Consider the following 25646-nt stretch of genomic DNA (forward strand, 5'->3'; position numbering starts at 1 on the left):
TTTTTTTTTTTCTTTTAGTGTATGATAATGCCTGCATTATTTAATGGGGGAAAAAAAAGGTCATGGCAATAGATTCTCTGAAGTGTCCTAGATTAATAGTACAAATCACTAATATTCCTCTGTAGGAATTTTTAAGAAAACAATTAAATGAGGCAGCCAGTGAAGCAAAGTAATATGTGGAAATGTTTACTGGCAGGTTTACGCTTGGGGTGACAATGACCATGGGCAACAAGGCAATGGAACTACTACAGTCAATAGAAAGCCCACTCTTGTCCAGGGCTTGGAAGGCCAGAAGATCACCCGGGTTGCTTGTGGGTCTTCCCACAGTGTAGCATGGACAACAGTGGATGTAGCTACACCATCTGTTCATGAACCTGTACTTTTCCAGACAGCGAGAGACCCTTTAGGTGCTTCTTATCTTGGTTGGTATTTATTATCTTAACGTTGTTTTTTTTTTTTTTATGCCATTGGAGAGTTAGCTGTGTGTGTGGTTTAATAGGTGATAGAAGAGTGCAAAACGAAAACTGTCTTTTAAAAAAACACCACAAAACAACAACAAAAAAACATACACACCTCTGAAAACACACCAACAAAACCTCTTCCTGAAAGGGGAAGTTGTAAGGGACTTGTTCAGAAGTAGTATGAGCTTGAACTTTCGTTGTTCTTCAGGAAATTAAAATTCAATGTGTTTTATCAAACGCCACAAAGACTTTGTCTTTAATATGGGATAGAGCTTTATGGAGGTAATGGTAGATGGATGCCACTGTAATATTGGTCTTCTTACATGTTACCTCTTGCTATAATTCTTGATGCTACTGTTACCTTTTGTTTCTAAGGTAGGTGACTTAAGAATTAGGGAGGCAAAACAGCAATGTTTTGTGTTGAATAATTAAGCTTTTTCATGAACAAGGCAATGTATTTAAAAAAGAGCAAGAACTACTGTTTTTAAGAGTACCTAATAAATATTCTTGCTATTTGAGAAATTTCTATGTAAGTAAAACTCGTTTTAGATGCTGATCACCGAAATATTTATATCTGTATTATTTTAATCTTCATGAGTAAGTAACAAGGTCAACACCATTTTATGAAAGCCCTTGCTGCAAAGCTTCAGTATTGACTTTAATGTTGTAACTGTAGGCACTGCATTTTAAGAATCTACTGTAGAGGTAGTTTTACAGTCATCTTTCTGACTTAAGAAGAAATTAGATAAATCAGTTGCAGTTATGTAGTACACCATTTAAAAAATGCTTGCCTTCTCATTTTTCCCCCTCCTTCCAGGTGTTCCTTCAGATGCAGATTCTTCTGCTGCCAGTAACAAAATTACTGGGGCAAACAGTTCCAAGCCAAATCGGCCTTCCCTCGCTAAGATTCTCTTATCGCTTGATGGGAATGTTGCCAAACAGCAAGCGTTATCTCATATATTGATGGCATTACAAATCATGTATGCCAGGTAGGCATGCAAACATTCTTGTCTTTTGCAGAGCAAAAAATGACATAGCTTACCATCTCTTAGGGTCTCTTGAGTCAGATATAAATTGTTTCACAAGTTTGGACTCCTCAGGATAGGCCTAAGCTTCATTTAAATTTTCTTTTGATGTTGGTGTTAGCTTTATGCTGTTATGTTTTCTTTACAGAAGCTCACAGTGCCTGGGGAAAAAATTGTTTATTTAGGAATGCTGAAGTAAATAAAGTAAAAGGAGTGCAAGTAAATTATGATAGATGATGTGGAGGAAGCAGTGGGGGGCAGGGTGGAAAGAACAATAAAACTTTACAGTGCCCTCCTCGTTGTTGGTAGAGAACAGAGTATTTGTGCTAAAATTTATGAAGAGAAAGTCATGTAAAATAGTTGCCTTAAAACAGTAGTTAAGCATCAGACCCAAAGGAGAATGGAGATAAACTACTCTCTAAATTCCAGAGCTTGGAAACCTTTCTTATTTTATTAAGACAAGCTAATATCATTTTTTCGAAGTTCAACAAGGGAGTATAATTAGGTTTATTTTAATCTTTCCTAAATGATTTCAGGGATGCAGTTGTTGGAGCACTGATGCCTGCAAGTATGATTGCACCAGTAGAATGTCCCTCTTCATCACCAGCCCCCCCATCAGATGCTACTTCTACAGGAAGCCCTGTAAATGGAGATGAGTGCGTGCTTGTAGGAGATATAGAAGAGAGGCTGAGCCCAAACCCATGGCAGGACAGGAGAGGGGAGGTAAAGTTTCAAATGAATTTTTCCAACAGTTTTTAACAGTAAAGCTGAAAAATATTGTCCCATTGAGTTTTATAATAACAGAGATGAAACAGTTCTTTCATGCTGTAATTTCAAGAGTGGGTACTCTGTGTATGTCAGATTTGGACAAGCTAAAATTTTAGCGTGAAATCATTTTTGAACTTTCAGAATGCACTGTGTCATTTAAATGCAATTGTGATGATTTCTAGTAGTATTTTAGAGTTAACATGAAAATATTAACCATTTGACCAGATATTAAATTCGTTTTACAGGAGTGATCTTTAAAAAAAAAAAGTCAAGACTAAGGGAATATTTGACAACTATTTAATGAAATGTAATTGTAAACTTATATCAACTAATGTAGACAGGAGGGCCTGAATGGAATTCTACTCTGTTGATTCCCAACTGCTAACAGAAGCAGAAAAAAGAAGAGGCTTGCTACTGAAGAGATCTTTTCCTTTAACAAACTACTAATTTGTTATGTATTGTTAGGGCTTGTCTTCTACATTGTAGACTTTTCTGCAGGCACTGATGTTTTATTGTATGTTTTTGAAGTAGCTGGCATTGAGGGTGGTGTTGGCTGGTTTGCCACGCTAGGAACATAAAATAGAAGCTAAAAATACAGGGAGCAAGTCTGTTGGTTTTGAATTTGTGGCTGTTTTTAAATTGCTGCTGTCTTTTAACGCAAACCCTTCTAATAAATAACGTGACTCTTGAAGGTTTTACAGTATCTTGTTGCAGCTTTTGTTAGTTATTATTTGTTTTGGCTAGGTTGTTTCTTCAGAAGATGCTGTGACACCGTCTGCTGTAACTCCCTCAGCTGCTGCTGCCTCTTCCCGTCCTTTCATTCCAGTCACAGATGATCCTGGAGCTGCCAGTATCATTGCAGAAACCATGACAAAAACCAAAGAAGTAATGTTGTCAATACCTTCCTTAAAACTTAAGTCGTAACCATGCTTTTATCAAGCAGTTCTGCTTTTTTTGTGCTTCTAAAGTTATTCTATAAATGACTGCGGTTTTTTAAATCTATCCAAAGACAGAGGGGTTTTGGGTTTTCTTTGTGGGTTGTGTGTTTTTTTTTTTTGTCCGAAGTTAAAGGAGGTTAGTTTTAGGAAAGCTTTTTCACTTGAGAAATGGGTTTAACAGTAGGTTAATTTTGAGGCCATATCATCTCAGATTTATGAATTGTGTTTTGAACTACCTTTAAACTTCTTCAGACAAGTTAACTTGTTCGGAGTCAGTGAAATACTTCTTTCATCTTCACTGTCTAAATATTTCTGCAATTTGTTTTGTAGGATGTAGAAAGTCAAAGTAAAGTATCTGGCCCAGAACCGCAGTACTTGGATGAGTTTACGAGTCTCTTAGTACCAGATGACACGCGAGTCATGGTTGACCTGCTAAAGCTTGCTGTGTCCAACCGAGCAGGTGAAAAGGGAAGAGATGTTCTTTCAGCTGTGCTGTCTGGTATGGGCACAGCTTATCCACAGGTCAGGTTTTGTTTCTGTTGCATTTTAACTACGTCCTTTTTATTAGCAGCTTACTAGAATATTTTCTTGTATTTGAAGTGCAGCTCAACATACTGAGAATCTTAATAAATGTGAAAATTTGAGTTGAACTTAAATGCATGTGAACCTTAATCATTTTAATGGAAATATTACATTAATATATGCATGTGCTACAAATGTCAGTAATAGACTATTTCCTCAGTTTATTATGCTGGAATTAGACATTACAATAGAAGCTTAATGAACTGTATCTATGTATTGGACTAATGGCTGTGGTTATTGAAATAAAGCTGAATTAAACCAAGCTCTATTTCCTGGATCTGTGGAATGTTAGTTTAAAAACTTCCATGTTGGTTTTGTTTTGCATCTGAGTTCTTATTTCTCAAATTGATGCAGTCATTATTGCTAGTTAAAAATGCTGTTAATATATTGTTAATGATACAGTAATTCTTAATTTTTAAGATTTAGGTTTGATGCATTGAAGTTTCTAACTATTTACAATAGTGGAGTTTTTTTGGGACAACTGACAAACAGAATTAATAAATGCTGTAATACTGGATATCAACAGCTATATGAAAGCATTTTACAAATCATAAATTATTTATAGAATATCTGCTTACAGTAATGAATTGAAAGTTGCTTAATGTTTCTTGTAGCTTTACCCTTCAAATACTTTTTTCTAAAGAGTAACAATGCATTTCTTTTAAGATGCTCATATGATGTGGTTTATTTATGGCTTTGCGCTGCTTAAAGACTGGTTTGAAACATCAGAAGTGACTATGCAAAGCTGATTTTGTATTCTTTTATTAAACTTCGCTTCACTAACCAAAAAGATGAATAATGACTTCGCTAAGGAGTGTGCATGGAACTGACAGAAATTTTATTTATTTATTAACGGTATAAATGACAAGGCAGCTTCAGTTTTAAACAATGAAATCCTAACAGTATCTCTGTCCAAGTAAACTAGGATTGTGGGAGAGCCTAATTGATGCTATTCATGTAGAGGCAATTCAGTGGTATTTCTCAAACTGTTACTTTTTTTTTCCTCCCCCTCGCCCCCAATTTTCAAATTCCTTATAATGATCAGCTATGTATACCCTTGTTCTGGGTTTGAGATGTAGTTGACCTCCTCCCACCTCAATTAGATGCACGCTATGTATGCATTATACATGAATTCTGTTTTTTTGCTTCTAGCATTAGTAGTGAGTAACTGAACAACTTTGTGTGAGTGTTTGTGGGTGTTTTTTGTGGTGGGGTTGGTTTTTTTCATCTCAAGAGTCCGAATTTTTATTTGAAACGGCTCTTTAAAAATGAGTGCTATTGGAATTTTCTCTCTAAACAGTTTTGCTTACTGGAAACGTACGTTGTTTGGCCTTTAGTTTTAGGAGTTTTTCCAGTTTTAACAACACCAAAAAGAGTATTTTTGAATGAATATGATAGTTTATGAATCAGAATTCAGAAAACAAGTGATTTGTTTATTTATTTATTTATTTTAAATTTGGGAAGAATGGTAGTTGGCTTAGATTTCTTGGACTAATTAAACTTACTTTTGTAAACTGTATATTTTTCTTTTCTTAGGTTGCTGATATGTTGTTGGAGTTGTGTGTTACTGAACTAGAAGATGTGGCAACTGATTCACAAAGTGGTCGCCTCTCTTCGCAACCAGTTGTGGTAGAAAGCAGCCATCCGTATACTGATGATACCTCTTCTAGTGGCACAGTTAAAATACCAGGTATAGAATTCTTAGTCACGTTACTAAAAATTCAGTTAATTTCAAGCCTGCACGCATAAAATTTTTCCTTAGCTTGCAAAACGTATATTGAACTTTTAAAGCCATGTTATGTGTCCTCTCGCTATAATAAAGTATTTCTTAAAACACTTACATACTGTATGAATATCTCGATCCTGTGAAATACGCATTTTTGGGTTCACTGGCTGTGACTGCAGCTGTATATCATTGCTGTTTTCTGTTCAGTTATGAAGCTGAGAAGGACCGAGTCTTTTTCAGGGTCGGTAATTGAACACTGATCTTAGAATCTTGAGCTTTTTGTTTTAACGCTGTCTTTTCATTTGGTGCTTCCTTCAGTATGTTATCTAGTACCTATCAAAAGTAAAGGCAACAAAGAACTATTTGCCTTCACTGTAAATAGACATTTTTCGTCTGTTGCAACTTTAGTTTGGGATGTTCTGAATGTAGTCTTCTGTCTGCTAGCCCCTACTCACATGAGCTTGCTTTGATGTAAGCCTTTCAAAGAGAAGAAATTACAGACAAATAATGTCATTAAACCAAAGGAAGTTATTTTTATTAATCAGCATTATGGCTTTCAAACAACTGTGTTTGATTTCATGTGGATTTCTGAAATACTGCATTTGTTCATGGTATTGATTGCTCTGTAGAAATGTGTAAACTCTTTGTTGCTGTTTAGGTGCTGAGGGACTGAGGGTAGAATTTGATCGTCAGTGTTCTACAGAGCGGCGTCATGATCCACTCACCATAATGGATGGTGTCAACAGAATTGTTTCCGTCCGATCAGGTTATGAGAACTGGTGCTTTTCAAAAATGTCTAGTGTGATTTACTGTTAAATGCTGAATGAAATGTACCACTGTCTGTGACTGACTTATTGTGAGGGATATGCCAATAAAAAAAGAGGAAAAACTATGTAAATTGATACTCTGCTTTAAACTAAAAAAGGTGTAGGACCGAGACACAGACATATAAGAGTGATCTTGCATCTTTGAATATAGAGAATCTCTCAGAAGAGCATGTTGTCATGCTCTTCCTAAGAGCAGTTAGTGTGTAAAAAATAAAAATCAATGTTTAGCACCCCTGTCAACATGGGTGAATTTTTGTATAATCAAAGTATATGTAACAAATTGGAACACAATTGGAAAAGGATACTTCTTTTGTTAGCTTTTTTTCTCTTTCAAATAATACTTGAAATTTGAGCTTTCATACAGTCAAAACAAATGCGCTTCTGTGTCGAATGCCCAAAATAATGTCTAGGCTCTCTTTCTGTTTTCTATTCTGACTTATGTATGTGACACTACATGAAATCTTCACATCTTTTATCCTATTATCTCTGATTTCATTTTTAAGCACTATTAATTTGCGGTAGATTTTAAAGGAATATTTTTAATCTCATCAAATTTTACATTGTACCTACCCATACATTACATCATGTGCAAGGGGCTCGGTAGTTACCGCCTGTGCTTAACATTTCTGAGCAGTCATGATGTGGGCTTTTACTGTTGACCCATTTTTCCCCAAACTGTTTCAGATGCACACGTGTTTTATTATTGAGATATTTCTGATTGGATTCCTGGTTGGAAAAAGCTGTAAAGCTTTATTTAATGTATATGTTGTTACATATTTTTGTAATATGAAAAGATAATTTGAGAACAGGACAGTGGATTTTGGTAAGATCTCATAATTGTCTTTTGAATGTGGTATTAAAAGTACTGAGGGTATCTGTTAGCAGTGCTAATTGAACTGTTTAAGACTTAAGTTTAATTAGTGTAACATTGTTATGGTTATGTTCATGTGCTTCACATACTTCTTTTCTTTTTCTTGAATGCATTTATGTGATGTTTATAATACGTAACCATGGAGGGAAGTTGCTATTATGAGTGGCTTGCATTGGCTCAGACAGGATAGGTGAATATGTTCATATTACCTACTGTAACAGGTCGTGAATGGTCAGATTGGTCTAGTGAATTGCGAATTCCAGGGGATGAACTGAAGTGGAAGTTCATCAGTGATGGCTCTGTGAATGGATGGGGATGGCGATTCACTGTTTACCCTATCATGCCAGCTGCAGGTAAGGTATCATATATGACGCTTACAGAAGGGCCAGAGTAGATTTACTTGTCTGTTTTTTACAGTTACATTTATTGCATGATATTTACATGCCAAAGTTCAATAGTTTGTTTACATTCATACTAAGAAAACATTTTTATTCATACTTAGGAAACATTTTGAACAAAGTCCTGAAAGGTGCACTTGTACGTAGGGAAGACATAAAAATATTTTGTAATCGCTCTAGTTTGCCTCTTCATCAGTGAAGAGAGGATATTTTTGAGGCAGAGTTAATCTGAATTTTTTTGGTCGTGGTTTTTTTTTTTTTTTTTAAATGCATCTGTTTTAGAATTAGGTGAATTATGTTACGAAAGTGCCTCTTTCTTCCAATCCCTTCAAAGGGAGGTGGAATGGACCAGCTCAGATGCAGACTGGCCCTCTAGACTGCTGTGTTTGGTCAGCTAAATCCTGCCTATGTTCTGTTCTATTGCAGTCTGAGGACAAATCTTCCCCACCTTTTTTTTTGTTGTTGTTGTTTTTGCTTTTTGTTTCTTGCAGGCCCTAAAGACCTTCTCTCAGATCGTTGCATTCTTTCATGTCCCTCAATGGATTTGGTTACGTGTTTGTTGGATTTTCGCTTAAATTTTGCTTCCAACAGGAGTATAGTTCCTCGCTTGGCAGCTTCTCTTGCAGCTTGTGCTCAACTGAGTGCCTTAGGTAGGTGTAGTCTTAAAATTAAGTCTATTTGTTTGAAGTTAAAATGATTGTTTTAAGTAATTATGTTCTTTGTGTGCTTATGTTTCTTTAGCTGCTGGCCACAGAATGTGGGCCTTGCAGAGACTACGGAAACTCCTCACAACAGAGTTTGGCCAGTCTATTAACATCAACCGGATTCTAGGGGATAATGATGGAGAAACACGAGCTTTGGTAAGAATCCTCTTCACATTTTTCACATTAAGATGTATGTGAAGCATTAAAATGCTAGCCCTGATGTACAACATTTTTGTTGTTAATGGCAAAATAGGAAATGTGCAAATGAATAGCCTTCTTGCACAGTCTACAAGTCTGTAAAGGTGCTCCATTTTAGAAAAAAAAAAATTACTAGTTCCAATACTGTATAGAAGTGGTTTTGGAATTGCCAAAAAGTGATAAGAATACTTTTGTATTAGAAAATGGATGGAAATGATACTTCACATAGCTAACTGTAGTTTGGGAAGTTATTAATATTTTGTCACGGTCATCTAAATAATGTACTTTTTGTAATACATACAGTAAGACTTAACTTTCTAGTTCTGTGGTTTCTCTAGAGTTTCACAGGGAGTGCTTTAGCTGCTTTGGTTAAAGGTCTTCCAGAAGCTTTGCAGCGACAGTTTGACTATGAAGATCCCATTGTGAGAGGTGGCAAACAATTGCTCCACAGCCCTTTCTTTAAGGTAATGGGGTACAATCAGTAAAGAATTCATTAGTATAGTTCTGGATTTTTTTGTGAGGTGTGCTAAGCTCACCTAGTCCTATATCAGAAACATTTTCTGACAAAATCAGAATACTGCTTCTAAAAGGAGAATCAAATATACAAATAAAGAATAAGGAGTACCTAGCTAGACGGGGGGTAGGTAGGTCAGAGAAACATCTTGGAAGTACAGTAGACTACACTTTTTGATAGGTGATTTCTGAGTTGTCCTAATAGGAGTGTTGGATATTTTTATTTATTTAAATACTCTGGAGGTTTTATTTACATCTAGTTGGAACAAATAAGAATGCCTTGAAAGGAAGGCTATTCAGTTTTGGACCCTGTACTTCAAATAAGCTGAGAAAGTCTAGAGAAGAGCAACAAGAATAAAACGCTGAAAAAGCCTCCCATGTAGTAAAAGTTAAACTATCTATCTTAAGGAAAAGAAATTCTTAAAATATGTAAAAGTTTATACAAGGAAGAACTAATCCATTGTTCACAATCTTCATCAGTAACATTGATTTGAAATTAAATCAAATTGAAAATCAGTTGAAAATTGATTTAATTGTAGGAAGGTGACTTAGTTTGGAAATGGAAGGTAAAAAGTTCAGCACATGGTATTTGATATTGAAAAGTTAATTAATCTAGGAGTGTTTTTCACAGGGGCTTCTGTATTGGAAGAGGAAATTGGATACATAACCATGTGAGATAGTGTGGGTATGCTTAATGCTGCCCCATCAATGAGGGTAATGAAGATGGCTTTTAATGTCCCTTGCACTTTACACATCTCTGAGACTGTGTTCAGGCCCTACTGGTCTATGGGCTGTTCAACTACATCAAATGCATATTACCTTTTATTACACATTTTTGATACATCTCTAAAATGTTTTTGGATTGTCTGCAGGTGCTTGTGGCTCTTGCTTGTGATCTAGAGTTGGACACTCTCCCTTGCTGTGCTGAGACACACAAATGGGCCTGGTTCAGGAGATACTGTATGGCATCCAGGGTTGCTGTGGCTCTTGATAAAAGGACACCATTACCTCGCCTTTTCCTTGATGAGGTACCGCAGGAATATTTTAAATGGTTTATGGAACACATGGAAGTGTTTAATTTAAAAAGATATACTGTGTTTGAAGTATTTTATGCCAGCTGTGATAGGAGTAACTGATAGTTTGAATAATGTTGTTTAATCCAAAATATTTTTCAGGTGGCAAAGAAAATCCGAGAATTAATGGCAGATAATGAAAATATGGATGTTCTTCATGAGTGCCACGATGTCTTTAAGAGAGAACAGGATGAGCAGCTTGTCCAGTGGATGAATAGGTTCTTTCTTTCAACTGTCATTGGTTTGGTCTTGTGATGCTTCATTGTTGTACAATGATAAACTGCACTTTTTTGTGACTTTTTAAAAACTCTTTTAAAATTTTGTTTTGCATTTTCTGCAGACGACCTGATGATTGGACGCTTTCAGCTGGAGGCAGTGGAACTATTTATGGTTGGGGTCATAATCACAGAGGACAACTTGGTGGGATTGAAGGGGCAAAAGTCAAAGTTCCAACTCCATGTGAAGCTCTTGCTACCCTTAGACCGGTGCAGTTAATTGGTGGTGAACAGACTCTGTTTGCAGTGACTGCTGATGGGAAAGTAAGGTTACAACAGATGATTATTTGTTAGAGTCCCTTGAAAAATTTCATCCTCGGTCAGAATGGGTTTGGCTAAATAAAAAATAATGTGCGTAGCACAGATTTATTATTATTTTTTAATTATTATTATTAATATTATTAAAGAAACTGAACCATACCAACTCCGCCAGTGTAATCTAGGAATTCAGTGTACTATAGCATTAAATGCATGAAACAAGACATGTGTCTTACCTCGCAATTCAAAACTGTGATCAGATTTTGGAAAACAAAGATGACTACAAGTAATGTGCTCACAGAGTCCCATAAAACAGGACAGAGAGTAAAATGTGGTGGTGATTATGTCTCTCTGACAGGGGGAGGTGTAATTGGAATCTGAGATTGTTCACAGCTGGCAAAATGCCTGTAAGTTGGATATTGCAGAATCTAATTTGCAGATGCTTAAATCCTGAATGAAAAGGAGCACCATGCAGAGGTTTAGCGTAAGGTATAGGAGAAAAAAATAAATTAATGAATTTGAAAAAGTCTTTATTTTGATAGAGATGGCAGCTTTGTGTTAAGGATGTGATCGAGAATTTTAGCTAGAGCTTTGTCTAACAGTTACATTCATCTAGTGAGATACTGTAATGATTCTGTCCTCAGCAGTCAGTATCATCCTTGTTAATGATTCACAGAAGGATAAGGACAGATTAATGACATTGCTTGACATCATTCTGTTGAGAGAAGTTACTTTCAGATAGACACAAAGAAAGTGAAAAGCAGTACTTAAAACTGTATTTATGGGATGGGAGGGGAAGAAGCAACTGTGTTTAGGTGTGTATATTCCACAGAAGAAGGAAAACTGGAATAGTGCTGCTTGAAAGAGACCTACAGGTGATAGACAATTTTGTAATGTTATCGCGCAAACCTATGGTTTCTTGATACTTACACAAAATCAGCCTTGGGATTTAAAATGAAATCTGTTAAGTCAGTGACAGTTCCTATTGACTTGAATGTAGCCATATTTTCACATTTTTTTTGTGAAATATTTCAAAATATTTCTTATTTTCCAGAAGAGGGTATAGAGGCATATAAGAAACTGGTTTTTTCAGGCTTTCCTTTAACTGTTTTCTAGTATACATTCATTAAGAATTCTTCTCTACAGTGACAGTTCTTCAAGAGGCAAACAAAATTTAATTTTATTCTTCACTTTAAAGCTGTATGCCACTGGATATGGAGCAGGTGGTAGGCTTGGAATTGGAGGAACAGAGTCAGTTTCTACTCCAACTTTACTGGAATCCATTCAACATGTGTTTATAAAGAAAGTTGCGGTGAACTCGGGAGGAAAGCACTGTTTGGCATTGTCTTCTGAGGGAGAAGTTTATTCTTGGGGTGAAGCAGAAGATGGTAAACTTGGTCATGGAAACCGAAGGCAAGTAACACTTTGAAATGTTATTTTTAAAAACTATTAATGGATACTTATTATAGTTGCTATGTATTTGAAGTGTTGTATGAGTACTGCCTATATGTTAAGTAGTGATGTGGAAATGCACATTTTTAAATCGGAGAACCACAAAATATTTTTCAGATAAATAGTTACTCTGATTTCTGTAGTTAGATATTGTGTTCTAACACATCTGTGGATGCTAAAGTCCAGTGGGTTTCCTTTGGGATCTGTCTTGTAGGTATGTGGAACTTTAAGGCACTTCAGGGAGCAAAACTGCCATTCTGCTTCTGATCTCCACATGCATTGTTGCCTACGTTAAAGGAGAAGTTCTGTTGTGCTAGAGATAAGTGTTCTGATCCAAAAAGAAGAAGGAAAGCTGAAGTCCATGGGGGGCAACAGTACATTTTATGCTAGGAATTTTGATAATGAATCTTAAATTGGACTGATTTTCCAGGGTAAATGCTTAGCTTTGACTAGATTTTAATGGAAGTGGTTTTGTAGTTTCAGCTTACCTGTAATGCTGTAGTATAACATCTGGTAAAATACTTCTAGCTTTTATAGGCCTCTTAAGATATTTCTGAATGACTAATTAAACATAAATCTTTAGGATATTAAACTGGAGAAAAAGCAAATACTTGGTTATTTTAGGTGGCCTTGTACTTATTTTAAAAACCTCTCTCCATACATGAACGTGAATGATCTATTCTAAAAGTTTTGTCGAGACAAATATTTTCATTTCAGCCCTTGTGATCGTCCTCGTGTAATTGAATCTCTGAGAGGTATAGAAGTGGTTGACATTGCTGCTGGGGGAGCACACAGCGCATGTATTACAGCTGCTGGAGACCTTTTTACCTGGGGGAAGGGGAGATACGGACGCCTTGGGCATGGAGATAGTGAGGACCAACTAAAACCTAAACTGGTAAGAAACCTTTGGAGTTCTACACAGCCTTAGTCCAGTTCTGATTCGTAACTGTCTGCATTTCTGCATATAAAGACTGAAGGGCTGAAATAGTGGCACGTATTTGTAAGAAATTGTCGTGGTTTAACCCTAGCCGGCCACTGAGCACCACGCAGCCGCTCGCTCACCCCCCCGCCGGGTGGGATGGGGGAGAGAATCAGAAGAGTAAAAGTGAGAAAAACTCGCGGGTTGAGATAAAGACAGTTTAATAGGGAAAGCAAAAGCCACGCACGCAAGCAAAGCAAAACAAGGAATTCATTCACCACTTCCCATTGGCAGGCAGGTGTTCAGCCATCGCCAGGAAAGCAGGGCTCCATCACGCGTAACGGTTACTTGGGAAGACAAACGCCATCACTCCGAACGCCCCCCCTCCTTCTTCTTCACCCAGCCTTATATGCTGAGCATGACGTCATATGGTATGGAATAGCCCATTGGCCAGCTGGGCCAGCCGTCCCAGCCATGCTCCCTCCCAGCCCCCTGCACACCTGGCAGGGCATGGGAAGATGAAAAGTCCTTGACTAGCGTAAACATTACCTAGCAACAACCAAAACCAATGTGTGTTATCAACATTATTCTCATACTACATCCAAAACACAGCACTATACCAGTTAATAGGAAGAAAATCAACTCCATCCCAGCCAAAACCAGGACAGAAATGAACAGTTGCTTTAGAAAACAGGAAAGGATTGGAAGAATAAAGTGAAAGTGGAGCTGCAAAAATTTGCTAGAGGTCACTAAACAGCTTATAAGGAATTTGTTTTAGAGAAGACTTAAAGAAAACCCCAAATCAAACACTCCACTCCCCAGTAAGTAAATTCCACCCCTTCACAGGAATACTTTGCACTGAAAGTACCAAGCGAAATCCTTGTCTACTGGGTCCCCTCTTTGTTTACTTCCTGGAAAATGTACCAGTGATTACAGTGATAGCCACTTAGTCACTTGCAAACTGCTTTTTTTCCTGACATAATAATTATACTCTTAATTCTCATGATTGAATACTGAGATGTTACTGAAATATATACTAAGTTAATAAGAATTTAACCTAAGTAATTATGAAGTATTTAATTGCTATTTGCTAAAGAAATTTGAGTTAAGCCATTATTGATGAAGAAGATAGCTGTTTCCATTTGATTCTTAATGGGTAAATCTGAGAACTTGGACAGTATTGAATGTAGGAGGAATGAGTATACTGATTAGCTGATGAGTTGTAATTCGGACAGTTGTACTCCAGTGAACCAGACTGTAAGAGCTTTAAGTTAGAATAGCGGTGTTAAGAAAACTGCCCTGCCTTTGAAATGAGAGTTCATTTTGCTACCTGTGTTCTCTTGCTGAAAATACAGCCAAGAACAAAATTACATTAGTTGAATCAAACTGAATGTTAGTTTGTCATTTTTATTCATAGCTCTGTGCATATATTTCTATTCACGCAAGCATTAACTTTTTTCACTGCTTGAATTGTGGGACGAGGTCTCATACATTCTTAGTCCACTTTGGGACCTTATCACCCGTATCCTGTCCCCAAAAAACCAAGATCTGCCCACCTTTCCTATACATCTTTATACATCTTTCCCCCCTCCATATTCTTGGTTAGTATGAAAATAGAAAATCTGTAAATGAGTTGAAATATGTGACGTTCCATGCTGCTTTGGATGATGGATTGTGCTGCCTATAATCTGTTTCAAGTAGGGGTGAGGATGGGGAGGATGCGATGTATGTGGGTCCTTTCACTTTGAGTCCAAATCCCATACTTCATCACTAGATGGCAGCATTTCAAAAGATGTTGATTAAATTCAGGTTATGATGCAAGTGCTAGAAAATTGTAAACTAGTAAGAGTAGTTGAATACTTTTTTTTTTCTTACTCTATACAGTACTCACCCAGAGCGCCTGAAATTATTTAAACAGAATAATATAGTCTTTGATAACCGTACGTGTTTTGTATGAATTGTTTTCCCTGACTTTTTAGGTCAAAAAAATTTAACTAGTTCACCAATTAAAAGGAATAATCCAGTATTTAAAATACATAGTTAGCTTTAATTTTGCTGGTTTGAAAAAAGAGCAAAGCCCTCTGACTTGCCTTTATCTGGTTGTTCTTGTGGTGTTTCAGAATTGTAGTTCCAGTGAAGCACCTCTCCAAGTTGGGTTTGTTATCTTTTCTGAAACTAAATGACTGAGTCTTTTATTGTGAAAAAAATGGGTGGTTTCTTTACAGGTGGAAGCTCTCCAGGGCTACCGTGTGATTGACATAGCCTGTGGCAGTGGAGATGCACAGACATTGTGCCTGACTGATGATGATACAGTCTGGTCCTGGGGTGATGGAGATTATGGAAAACTTGGGAGAGGAGGCAGTGATGGCTGTAAAGTACCAATGAAGGTATTTGAATGTAATTTTTTCATTGTTTTAGAAATCATGAGGTTGATGGAGAACGCTGAAGACAGATTTGTCAATATGTGCAAACTTCCACCTATCCTGGGACATCAGGATTCTTCTGATTGTTGTTAAGAACGAACTTTGTAGGTTGCAATGACAAGTCTTTAAATTTTGTGCTGACTGTTGAAGTTGCACTTGAAGGTTTTTTCCTTCGGAGAACATTGCTGGTTCTAGCAATATTTCTCATTGTAATTTTGGTTCCTGTCAAAACATTAGATTTTGCCAAGAAATCTTCATATTTCCTCGTGTTAATAAATTTCCATAACACTGCTGTGAAGTCATAAATTCATTCCAGAAAGGGGTATCAATTGATTAAAAAATAATCTTACTTTATATTAAACCTTTCAAGTGAATGCCTGGTTGACTTGGAATTTCTTCATATGTTACAAATGAAATCCATGTAGCCATCTAATTTGAGTTACAGCACTTGTTATGAAGATGAACATTGTTTGTGTTTGAGTGTCACTGTGTATACCTATGCACAGTGGATTTTAGACTCTTAGTCCAGAATCACACTTTGTTGTCTGGATACAGGTGTCCCCATTCTGTTTCCAAATGGACAAAGTCTACCAGCCTGTCCCATATAACAGTTTTTTATTGCATGATGTAACATAGTATGAAAATAGCTTGTTTATGTTTCCTCAATCATCAGTCCCGTAGGATTGATGGTAAAGTGGCATAAGGACCTACACACAGAATAAATAGGAAGAGTGTACTGGAGGTTTAAATATTTTTACTATGTTGGCAGAATCACATCCATGTCGTACGAGCTAGGGATGATTAATGTTGAGTATTTTGAGACAGAGCTTTACCGTTTTTACTAAGGAGCAATTGCTGAGTAACTATTGGCAAAACATACTAGAGATCATCTTCGTTTGCCAAATCTGAGCTTCTTTTTAATGTTTAAGTAGTAAATGGTAGAAAGATGAAACGAATAGGATTCTGCTAAATCATCTACGTGCACATTTTCATTTTTAAAGGTGCATAGACACTTACACACTTGCACATTATATTTTACTTAAGACAGTGCAATCTATGAAACTATAGCCTCCTAATTAACTGCGATTTAATTTGATATTATTTTCCTAGATTGATTCCCTCACAGGCCTTGGAGTGGTTAAAGTAGAATGTGGATCACAATTTTCTGTGGCTCTTACCAAATCTGGAGCAGTATATACGTGGTAAGTATTTTGTATTAGTTATTTTGACAGTGTTAGATGTAACCTTATCTGCAACAGGTATTAGTGTTATCCTGCCTTTGCTGTTTTGATTTCCACCACCCTCCCATCAAAAACTTTTTTGAATTCCTCTGTCTTGATTAGTAATAAAATCTATCACTTTGGGGAACATTTTATCGTGCTAGTTGAATGAAAAATCAAAGTATTTTGTCTTGGAGACCTGAGCACAGAGTTGTCATTCCAGGCATTGACCACTGCAAGATGCAGAAGTTCCAAGGAGGTTAGTAGAAGTATAAGCCTGAAGAGTGGAAGATGATAGCATAAATAACATTCTCATATATTATAAAAATTGTGTCTAGCTTGTGGTGGCTGTAGTCTGAGAATTTGATTTTAGTTCATTGTTTAATTTTTCCTATACCATTCCAAATTTTGTAATTTAAACCACTAGACTTAGGTGTTTAAAAAGACTAAACAAAATACCTTCCCAACATCTTTCTGCCCCTTTGTTTGCATGGCATTAGAGATATCCTTAAACTGTACAAAGTTCCAGTCTCTGAGGTCAGTAAACGTACTGTTTTTGCAGATGAAAGCTTCTAATACTTGATCCTTTTAAGAGGAAAAAACCAAACAACCCTCTGCAAAAGTGGTATAAGGACCTACACAGAATAAGTAGGAGCAGCATATTGGAGGTTTAAGAATTTTTACTGTATCAGCAGAATCACATCCATGTCATACGAGCTAGGGATGATTAATGTTGAATATTTTGGTATTGGACTGTTTATAAATACATCTACAGGCCAAATATCAGACACAGTCTGTCATTCCATTTTTTCCACAATTAAAACACAGTTTTGAAATGTTTTACCTTCTCTGTGCAGGGGCAAAGGAGATTATCATCGGTTAGGCCATGGATCTGATGACCATGTTAGAAGACCACGACAAGTGCAGGGACTGCAAGGAAAGAAAGTCATTGCAATTGCTACTGGGTCTTTGCACTGTGTTTGCTGCACTGAAGATGGTATGAAAATCAAATAATTTTACTTAGTTCTCAGTACTGAATTTGAAAAAAATGAAACTTTATTCTTTAGTCAGCTGTTGATAGGTTGTCCTTGCTAAAAATGCTGGTCCTCTATGTGCATGGACATATTTTGTGTTTGCAGATGTTGCATATTTCTTGAGCAGCACGCATGTCATTGATTTAAAATGATCACATAAAACCAACTGAAGGTTTTTAATTAATAAAAAATGAAGAGTTTAAGTTTCATAAATGCTGATGGTCAAAGAAAAATATAGAGCGCTCAAAGTAATTACAGATTGGTCAAGCAGTAGAATGAATGCATTTGGCTTTTTTTTTTACAGGGTCTTCTGAGCCTGCTGAGGTGTTAACTTGCTAAATGAAGCACTGCACAAACAGTATTGCTTCTTACAGAGCAGGTTGAGATACTGAATATTCTTTGTAGCAGACTCACTCTCACATTTAATTAACAAGTCTGCACAATAACTGAGTGTTTTATAGGTGCTAGTGAAACAGGATATAGCTGCAGAAAATGAATGCTCAGAAACAAGGTTGCTATTTTAAAAGTATTTTCCAATTATCTTGCAACAGTAAGCACCCATTTTAATGTCCTCTCTAGTAATACAACCTATTATAGGATCTTTTCTTTTGTCTCATACGAAATGTTAAGCCTTTTCTAATTCTTTTTTTAATATCAGCTTTTTTTGCTATGAAACTATCAAAATGTTATCAAAAACTAACAGGCTGTTTCTGGTGTATCTGGTGTTACTCTTCTCCTCCACCATTTCATAGAATCATAGAATCATACAGGTTGGAAAAGACCTCTAAGATCATCGTGTCCAACCGTCAACCCAACACCACCATGTCCACTAAACCATGTCCCTAAGGGCCTCATCCACACGTCTTTTAAATACCTCCAGGGATGGTGACTCCACCACTTCCCTGGGCAGCCTGTTCCAAGGCCTGACCACTCTTTCAGTAAAGAAATTTCTCCTAATGTCCAATCTAAACCTCCCTTGGCGCAACTTGAGGCCATTTCCTCTTGTCCTATCGCTAGTTACTTGGCAGAAAAGACCAACCCCCACCTCATTACAACCTCCTTCCAGGTAGTTGTAGAGCGCGATGAGGTCTCCCCTCAGCCTCCTCTTCTCCAGGCTAAACAGTCCCAGTTCCCTCAGCCGCTCCTCATAAGACTTGTGCTCCAGGCCGCTCACCAGCTTCGTTGCCCTCCTCTGGACACGCTCCAGCACCTCCATGTCCTTCTTGTAGTGAGGGGCCCTTCTGTTCTGGAACAGAAGTTGTAAGTTATACAAACTATGAGGAAATAAATGCATTTTATACTAGCTGCTCTACATAGACCATGGGCTTAACCATGTCATTCAAGATCTATCTGCACTAGATAGTGGATTTCAGGATGGTCATCAGTCCTAGAAATCTTGATTACAGGGCCTCATTCGGTTAAATTAGTTATAAATGCTAATAAAAAAAAAAAGGCAAAAAGCTTCTATCTTAGCTTCAGAATAATTAATTATTTTTATTGGTTTAGGGGAAGTGTATACATGGGGAGATAATGATGAAGGGCAGCTTGGAGATGGAACAACTAATGCCATCCAGAGACCACGCTTGGTTGCAGCACTTCAGGGTAAAAAGATCAACAGAGTAGCCTGTGGCTCAGCACATACTTTAGCTTGGTCAACTAGTAAACCTGCTAATGCTGGCAAGCTCCCTACACAGGTAATATTTTTGGCTTATTGCGTTCAAATTTTAAACATACTTAGTATGCTTATTGCTGATCTTTCCGTAGACTTATTTCTTTTCTAAATCCCTGCATAAGCTCAGTGTGCTTTGATTTGGCTTCAAGTTTGAGCCAGTTACTTTGTTTTACTTCCATATTTCCAGAGAAGGATTCCAATTTTCTGAGGTGAGAAAGCCTCTTCATTCAATTGTTATCCAGTGCAGAACAGTAACTCAGTTTGCAGATTGGCAGGAATTTTAATTCTGTATTCCAGCTATGAAAATCTTATGCTCTCCAAGGGAGTTCTTCATTGCTTGCTTTCCGTTCAGAAGATTGTTTTTTGAATATTCTGTCTTTCAGCTATAATGCCTGGGTGTAGCGATGACAGGATGTAAAATGTGTCTGTTTATGGATAAAGAGAATTGTAAAATATGGAGTAGCAAGAATAGCCTAACTGTCACGTTTCTAATACTTGTTTCAGTTTAGATGGATACTATTAGTATCTTTCATAAAAAATTGAACTCCGTGTATTAAGTCTTGACAGTGTGAATAAGCAAATATCTGAATTTCTAATACAGATTTACCTACAAATCTTATAAATTGTTGTTTTGTTTAATTAAATAAAGTATATAATAATTCTAAATTACATTCGGATATCATTGCCTTATAATAGGTTCCTATGGAGTACAATCACCTGCAGGAAATTCCCATAATTTCATTGAGAAACAGGCTTCTGCTGTTGCATCACATTTCTGAACTGTTCTGTCCTTGCATTCCAATGTTTGATCTTGAAGGAAGACTTGATGAAACTGGCCAAGGACCCTCAGTTGGGTTTGACACATTACGGGGAATACTGATATCACAGGGAAAGGTATTTATCAGAATGTTTTTAAGGGAGTGATTTGTAACTGTAAGTGAAATGTACGTTTAAACTGTTTCTGAAGAAAATAGAACTATATATCTAAATTTGTTCTGTAAGTTGTATATCAAATATTTGCCTTCTGATTATGCAAACTTCTTTCTTTGTGAATGTGTTCTTTTCATTATGTTTTCCTTAGTTCTTCATCATAGTGCTTTTGTGTGTTGATCTAGAAAATAACTTTACACTGTAAATCTTCAGTTTGTAGTATAGCCGAATTCTTCTAGAGTACTCAGTAGATGCTATCCTGGAAAAAAATGTAAGATAGGTATGAAATGGTCATTGTCTGCTTTTTGTATTTCAGTTGTCATGATCAGGTGATATACTAGTTGATCCAAAGTTCTATGCAGGTACAAACTTCTTTTAGACTGGGCTAAAAGTGAAGACAGAATACCTAGGAGTACAATCTCACATCGGTAAAGAAAGTGGATTTTTATAGTTGTAAGTAAAGTGAGTCATGAGAAAATCTAGATAATTATAATGCTTCAAGGCTATCACACTTACTCAAAACTTCAGATATGGAAAGCCTTTAAAAACATGACTTGCCTTCAATATGATCGTCAGTTTTGGATCTGAATTTTCTCACTGTCATAGTAACTTGTCTGACAAAAAATTATAACCTTATATAAACAGACAAAATCTGCTGGGAGATATATTTGAAAAGTTAAGTTTCCCTCTGCAGTGCTGTTCTATGTCCTTAAATAAGACACATGGCCTGTAACTAGACTCCTTAGCATGTATTGTCACAAAGTCTCTTTTTCTAGACTCCAATAAAGTTGTGTAGTAGAGCAATCCAGCAGAATACATGCTTCACAGACCAAGAGAAGACCACACATTTTTAATCAGAACCTAAGTTGGAAGAAAGGAAAGGGAAATCCTAGCTATTCTGTTCATGACACTTTTATATGTTAGTGCTATTAATAGGGAATCTTTAGGTATATAACGTTAAATATAAGAATGGATGTGCAGAAGCCACATTCAACATAATTTACTTTAAGAGTCTGCAGAACAGTTACAGAAAGGCTTCAGATATAAGATAAAATGTGGTATCAGGCATATTTTACGTCAAAAGCATTGAACAGAGACACCAGAAGTTATGATGCCATATTCATATCTAGGCATTTAAGTCAGGCTTACCTTCAGAGATTCTAAAGACTTAAAAAACTTTTTAAAGCTTGCTTGAAACTGACAGTGTAAAATTTGATCCAAATATTTAGTGAAAGAACCTCAGATACTTGAATTTGCATGAAAAGTTTATTTTTTAAATTTTATTTGTTGCTTATTTATTGCTTTCCATAGCAAGATGATCTCATCTTTGGCTTTTTTGATTGTTTTTCTCTGACATTAATTATTCTCCATATACATATATTATTCTGGTATAAACTAATCTATTCCTGCACTCAGCGGCCTGTTGGTTGCTTAGTAATGACTGAATCTGGGTGCAGTACAGCCTTTCAAGCCATGGTTTTGAGTGATACAGGAGAGACTTCTTTACTTTTTTAGTATCCTGACTGTTTCAGACTTGAATTGTATTAGCACAAATAACATGATCCATAACTAACATTTCACAGCTTTATCTTCTGTTGCTTTTGTTTATTTGTAGTATTCCAAAAGTATTTGATGCTTGTTTCCGTTTCTTCTAAAGAAAGACTCAGAAGTGTTATGCCTTTTCTAGTGTTTTGTGATGTACTCAGAAGGAAATTGCTGAAGGATAGTATTGCAGGATCAGTTTCTCTATTCTGCTGAAGAATCTTTTTTTTCCTGAGTTGAACTAAGTATGTGTTTATCTGTGAAATCTGTGCAGCTTTCTTATTTGATTGCAGTTTTGCCACTATTTTAATTTTTCGTATTTTGTGTTTTTTAGGAGGCAGCTTTCAGAAAAGTTGTGCAAGCAACTATGGTGAGAGATCGTCAGCACGGGCCAGTCGTAGAGCTCAACAGAATACAGGTTTCTTAAGCTGAAGTTTTGATTTTAGTATCTATATGTTTAGCCCACAGTGCTATACATTTGTCAAGTCCCTTTGTTTTAGCTGTTTGGTATCTGAGAACTGAAGAGTTGAATTTTTATCAGAGAATCAAACAATGAAGAAGTGAATGCAGCAAGGGCTGCTCATTTTCTTTTCAGTATGTTTTCATCCACACTGTAGTTGTTTGGGGGGCGGGGGACACTTGTCGAAATACTAAGTGAATGATTCAGACTCTAATGAGCTGCTTGACAAAGGACCGCTTTTTCAAAACTCACTACATTAGATAATTTAAGAGAGTAGTGATTCTGATGCCTGTCTTACTTTTCCAAATGGTCAGATGAATTATTCAGCTGTTGCTTTCATAACAGAGAACGTGAAGGGGGGGGGGAAAAAAGGCAAGGGGAAAAAAAAAAGTCCTTGATATAATTAAAAATCAGGCTGATAAACTCTTGTCCTTTGCTGGTCATCACATGTGGTCATATTGATTGCAGAACTCTTTGATACAAAAGGGCTTTTTTCCTTATCATTGACGTTAGAAAATGTAATGTTGTGCCTTAGGCCAGATATGTCTTTTTTCCATAGATGTTTCTGTAACATAGAATAGTAAAACATTGTTTTCATTTAAATGGACTGAAGCCTGGTCTTACAGAGTCCTCATGCATTTCTTTCCTTTAGTGGTGGTTTTCTTTTTTTGTATATTGTAAAAAGTAATAAAACCTACTCTTTGTAAGGTTAGAATGGAGAAATTGTGAAAATTTTGACTAATTAGTTTGCTCTTAATGAACAGAAGTACATCCTGTTGTGGCTGGACCCTGTTTCTGTTTCTTTGCCATTTTCTATGGGCACTTAAAATTTCTCGTGGTAATGTTATTTGATTAAAATGTGTTGGTTTAGCTTATTATTTGGGAAGTTGAAGCTGAAGAGAATGCCAGAGATTTTCTCATTACTTTTTTTTTGTGTGTGTGAATTCAGAAAGTCCAATGCAATCCAAGTATTTAACTTTAAGCAGGAAACTAGTGAGTAGGTTTTGGGCTCATTTCCTAGTGTTCTTCTACTGTTAATTAATTAAGATAGGCTTTCTCTTGTATTCCAGTTTGTTACTTGAATCTGTCTTGAACTCTAGAAAAGAACTGGTAGCTGCAGAGCTTCCCTTCTTCATAGCTTCTGGGGGAAATGAAATATTGCTGTAACACAAGTCTGTCCTAGATTTAGCCAAGTGAAGACTAAAAAAGACCGTGTTCATAATCTGGCCTGATTACACAGTACCAAGTATGGGTCACAATTTCTTGAGTTAACTTTGGTAGAGAATGAAAATGCAGATTCTTAAGCTGTTTGATCCTTTATAATATTTAATTGAAGACTCAAAGCTGCTTTACATGGTCTCAAAGAGCTAATTGTCAATGTTAAGAATTTTCATCTTATTTGCAGTTGCGAGTTCAACTGCAGGTAGGCTTTAAGATCCCTTTGCTTTCAGAAGACTTTTCTTACAGTTTAGATATTATATGGTGCAGGCAATTTACTTCATCACCTTCCTTCATATAAAATAAACAGATGAGTTTTTAATTTAAAGTTGTTTTCCAGACACTGACTTGGTTTTAAAAATATTTCCTCAGCTTACCTTGTTGTTCAGTGGTTTCTTTGGAAGTACCAGAACTGGACATAACAGCTGTCTAACTTGTGGCATAAAAGCAAGCCAAACACTATTCCCTTGCCCAGAGGTCAAGTTTTACATGGACCAAATTCCTTTAGAGTAGATCACATTCACCTTACATACTACTTGGCCCTGGATCTTTTCTGTTGGAAGCCCGGTAGTAGTAGGACACAGTAGTTTTATGTAGTTTTTCTTGCTCAAGTTGTGTAAAATACAATGTGATGGCTGTACTACAATTCACCCAAGTGCCAGCCTGGTATTTTTATAGCATAAAATCGAGGGTAGATGTTTTATGCTTTGAGGTGTAGCATGAGGGCAAGCTTGAATGCACAGAGACAGTTTGGGACGCTGTTGGAGGACTGCGTAGGGCAGAAGAAACCAAACTTGACGCTGTTTTAGCCATATTACTTTTTGGCAATGGTTGTTAAGTGAAATGTTCCAAAGCAGCACTTGGGCCTTGTTCTGGAAAGGTGTAATAGAAGTAACTGAGCCAGAACGCGAACTAACAGTTACATGCCTAGACAGGGCTCCAGAGTTCAAGTTTACTTACTGACCCTCCTACTAGCAGATCAGATTTACCTAGTATTTAAGTACCAGTGTAGCTCATGTGGTGTCAAATGGACAGTGTGTTATGACCTATAGGCAGACACATTCATAACGCTGTTAAATCATATCTTGCTTTTAGATGAAAGAGATTATCACAGCAGTTGAAAGGAGTTTCCTCCTTTTGAAAGGGAAACAAATTTCAGTTATTAGGAGAATGTCTACTTTCAGGAATGTAATATTGCAAAGGATCTGGTTCAATGTTTTCTAATGTCATGGGAAGGATGACTTATGGATATATGAAATCCCACTTTAAGAATAGTTTCTTCCTCCTTATTAGGGCTCCTTATTAAATGTGGGTTACAGAAATCTCACTAGCGTGATGATTAAAAATGATCTGATCTTAAAGTAGGCACAGCATATCAATGAATGAATTATTTGTTCTTTTTTGTGTGTTATACTTCAGTTTAAATAGCATTCCTGCTTGCTGGTTATTGTCTTCTCCCTTATCAAATGTGCTTTTAAAGAACACTCATTTCATGACAGCCTTCATTTTCCTACACGGGCTAAGCTTTTTTTGCTGCTTGTGTAGGATAGTCTTTCTCTACTCCTCATCTTTTTATAACCTATTTTTTTAGTAGCATTTCAGTGTGAGCATAGATAACTGAAACCTCAAAATACAGGTGAGACTGTGTCTGTGCTCTTGTAATTATCACACTGATACTTCTCTACCTCTTCTGGAGATTGATTTCATGACATACCCTTGAATTGTGTTTGTTTTCTTCATAGATCTGTCTTCTGTGTTTCCAGTACATATTTGTCTTTCTTGGCTGATTGCAACTAATAAGCTGTCATCTTTTTCTAAACTTTTTAATTAGTCTCTGAGTGCATGGCTTTATGTATTACATTTCTCCCAAGTTCTGGTGGGTTGGTGAGAGTCCCACAGGATGGCCAGAATTTCAGTGTATTTGACACAAATACAAAGTTTTGTTCTTCAGATTCAGAGAAAGAACTTAAATTTTGGTCTTCATCACTTCAAAATGCTTTAACCAGATTAGAGATTGTCTTGAGTGCCTCTTCTGCTTTGTTACAATGGTTCTGCTCACGATAAGTTATTATGCACTGAAGCAAGTTCTTGAACTTGATTCTTCCACATTTCACTGTATGCTGCTTTTGAGCTGCCACATTTCTCTCTGGTCCAAGAAA

The 25646-nt window shown here is 36.6% G+C and overlaps 1 protein-coding gene across 14 annotated transcripts in view; it reads left to right on the top strand.

Annotated features, from left to right (window-relative positions):
• HERC2 (HECT and RLD domain containing E3 ubiquitin protein ligase 2) overlaps window positions 1-25646 on the top strand; it is a 117009-nt gene that overhangs the window by 80473 nt on the left and 10890 nt on the right. For 8 of the 14 annotated variants that reach the window (XR_012670577.1, XM_075134842.1, XM_075134822.1 and 5 more), the window contains 22 exons: window positions 197-422; window positions 1279-1450; window positions 2023-2209; window positions 2999-3139; window positions 3523-3714; window positions 5311-5464; window positions 6159-6266; window positions 7420-7551; window positions 8088-8246; window positions 8338-8456; window positions 8837-8962; window positions 9884-10039; window positions 10187-10302; window positions 10425-10623; window positions 11816-12030; window positions 12787-12964; window positions 15214-15375; window positions 16522-16613; window positions 17489-17628; window positions 19172-19359; window positions 20034-20231; window positions 22144-22227. Coding sequence is in view for 12 of the 14 variants with exons in the window: in XM_075134842.1 (XP_074990943.1) it covers window positions 197-422; window positions 1279-1450; window positions 2023-2209; window positions 2999-3139; window positions 3523-3714; window positions 5311-5464; window positions 6159-6266; window positions 7420-7551; window positions 8088-8246; window positions 8338-8456; window positions 8837-8962; window positions 9884-10039; window positions 10187-10302; window positions 10425-10623; window positions 11816-12030; window positions 12787-12964; window positions 15214-15375; window positions 16522-16613; window positions 17489-17628; window positions 19172-19359; window positions 20034-20231; window positions 22144-22227 (3444 nt within the window). In the remaining 2 variants the exon portion in view is untranslated. Of the gene's footprint in view, window positions 1-196; window positions 423-1278; window positions 1451-2022; window positions 2210-2998; window positions 3140-3522; window positions 3715-5310; window positions 5465-6158; window positions 6267-7419; window positions 7552-8087; window positions 8247-8337; window positions 8457-8836; window positions 8963-9883; window positions 10040-10186; window positions 10303-10424; window positions 10624-11815; window positions 12031-12786; window positions 12965-15213; window positions 15376-16521; window positions 16614-16854; window positions 16891-17488; window positions 17629-17969; window positions 18082-19171; window positions 19360-20033; window positions 20232-20583; window positions 20650-21954; window positions 22055-22143; window positions 22228-25646 lie in introns of those variants that run through there. The other 6 variants (XR_012670579.1, XM_075134868.1, XM_075134810.1 and 3 more) reach the window with 6 other exon arrangements.

Source organism: Calonectris borealis, chromosome 1, assembly GCF_964195595.1.
Source record: "Calonectris borealis chromosome 1, bCalBor7.hap1.2, whole genome shotgun sequence".
NCBI lineage: Eukaryota > Metazoa > Chordata > Aves > Procellariiformes > Procellariidae > Calonectris > Calonectris borealis.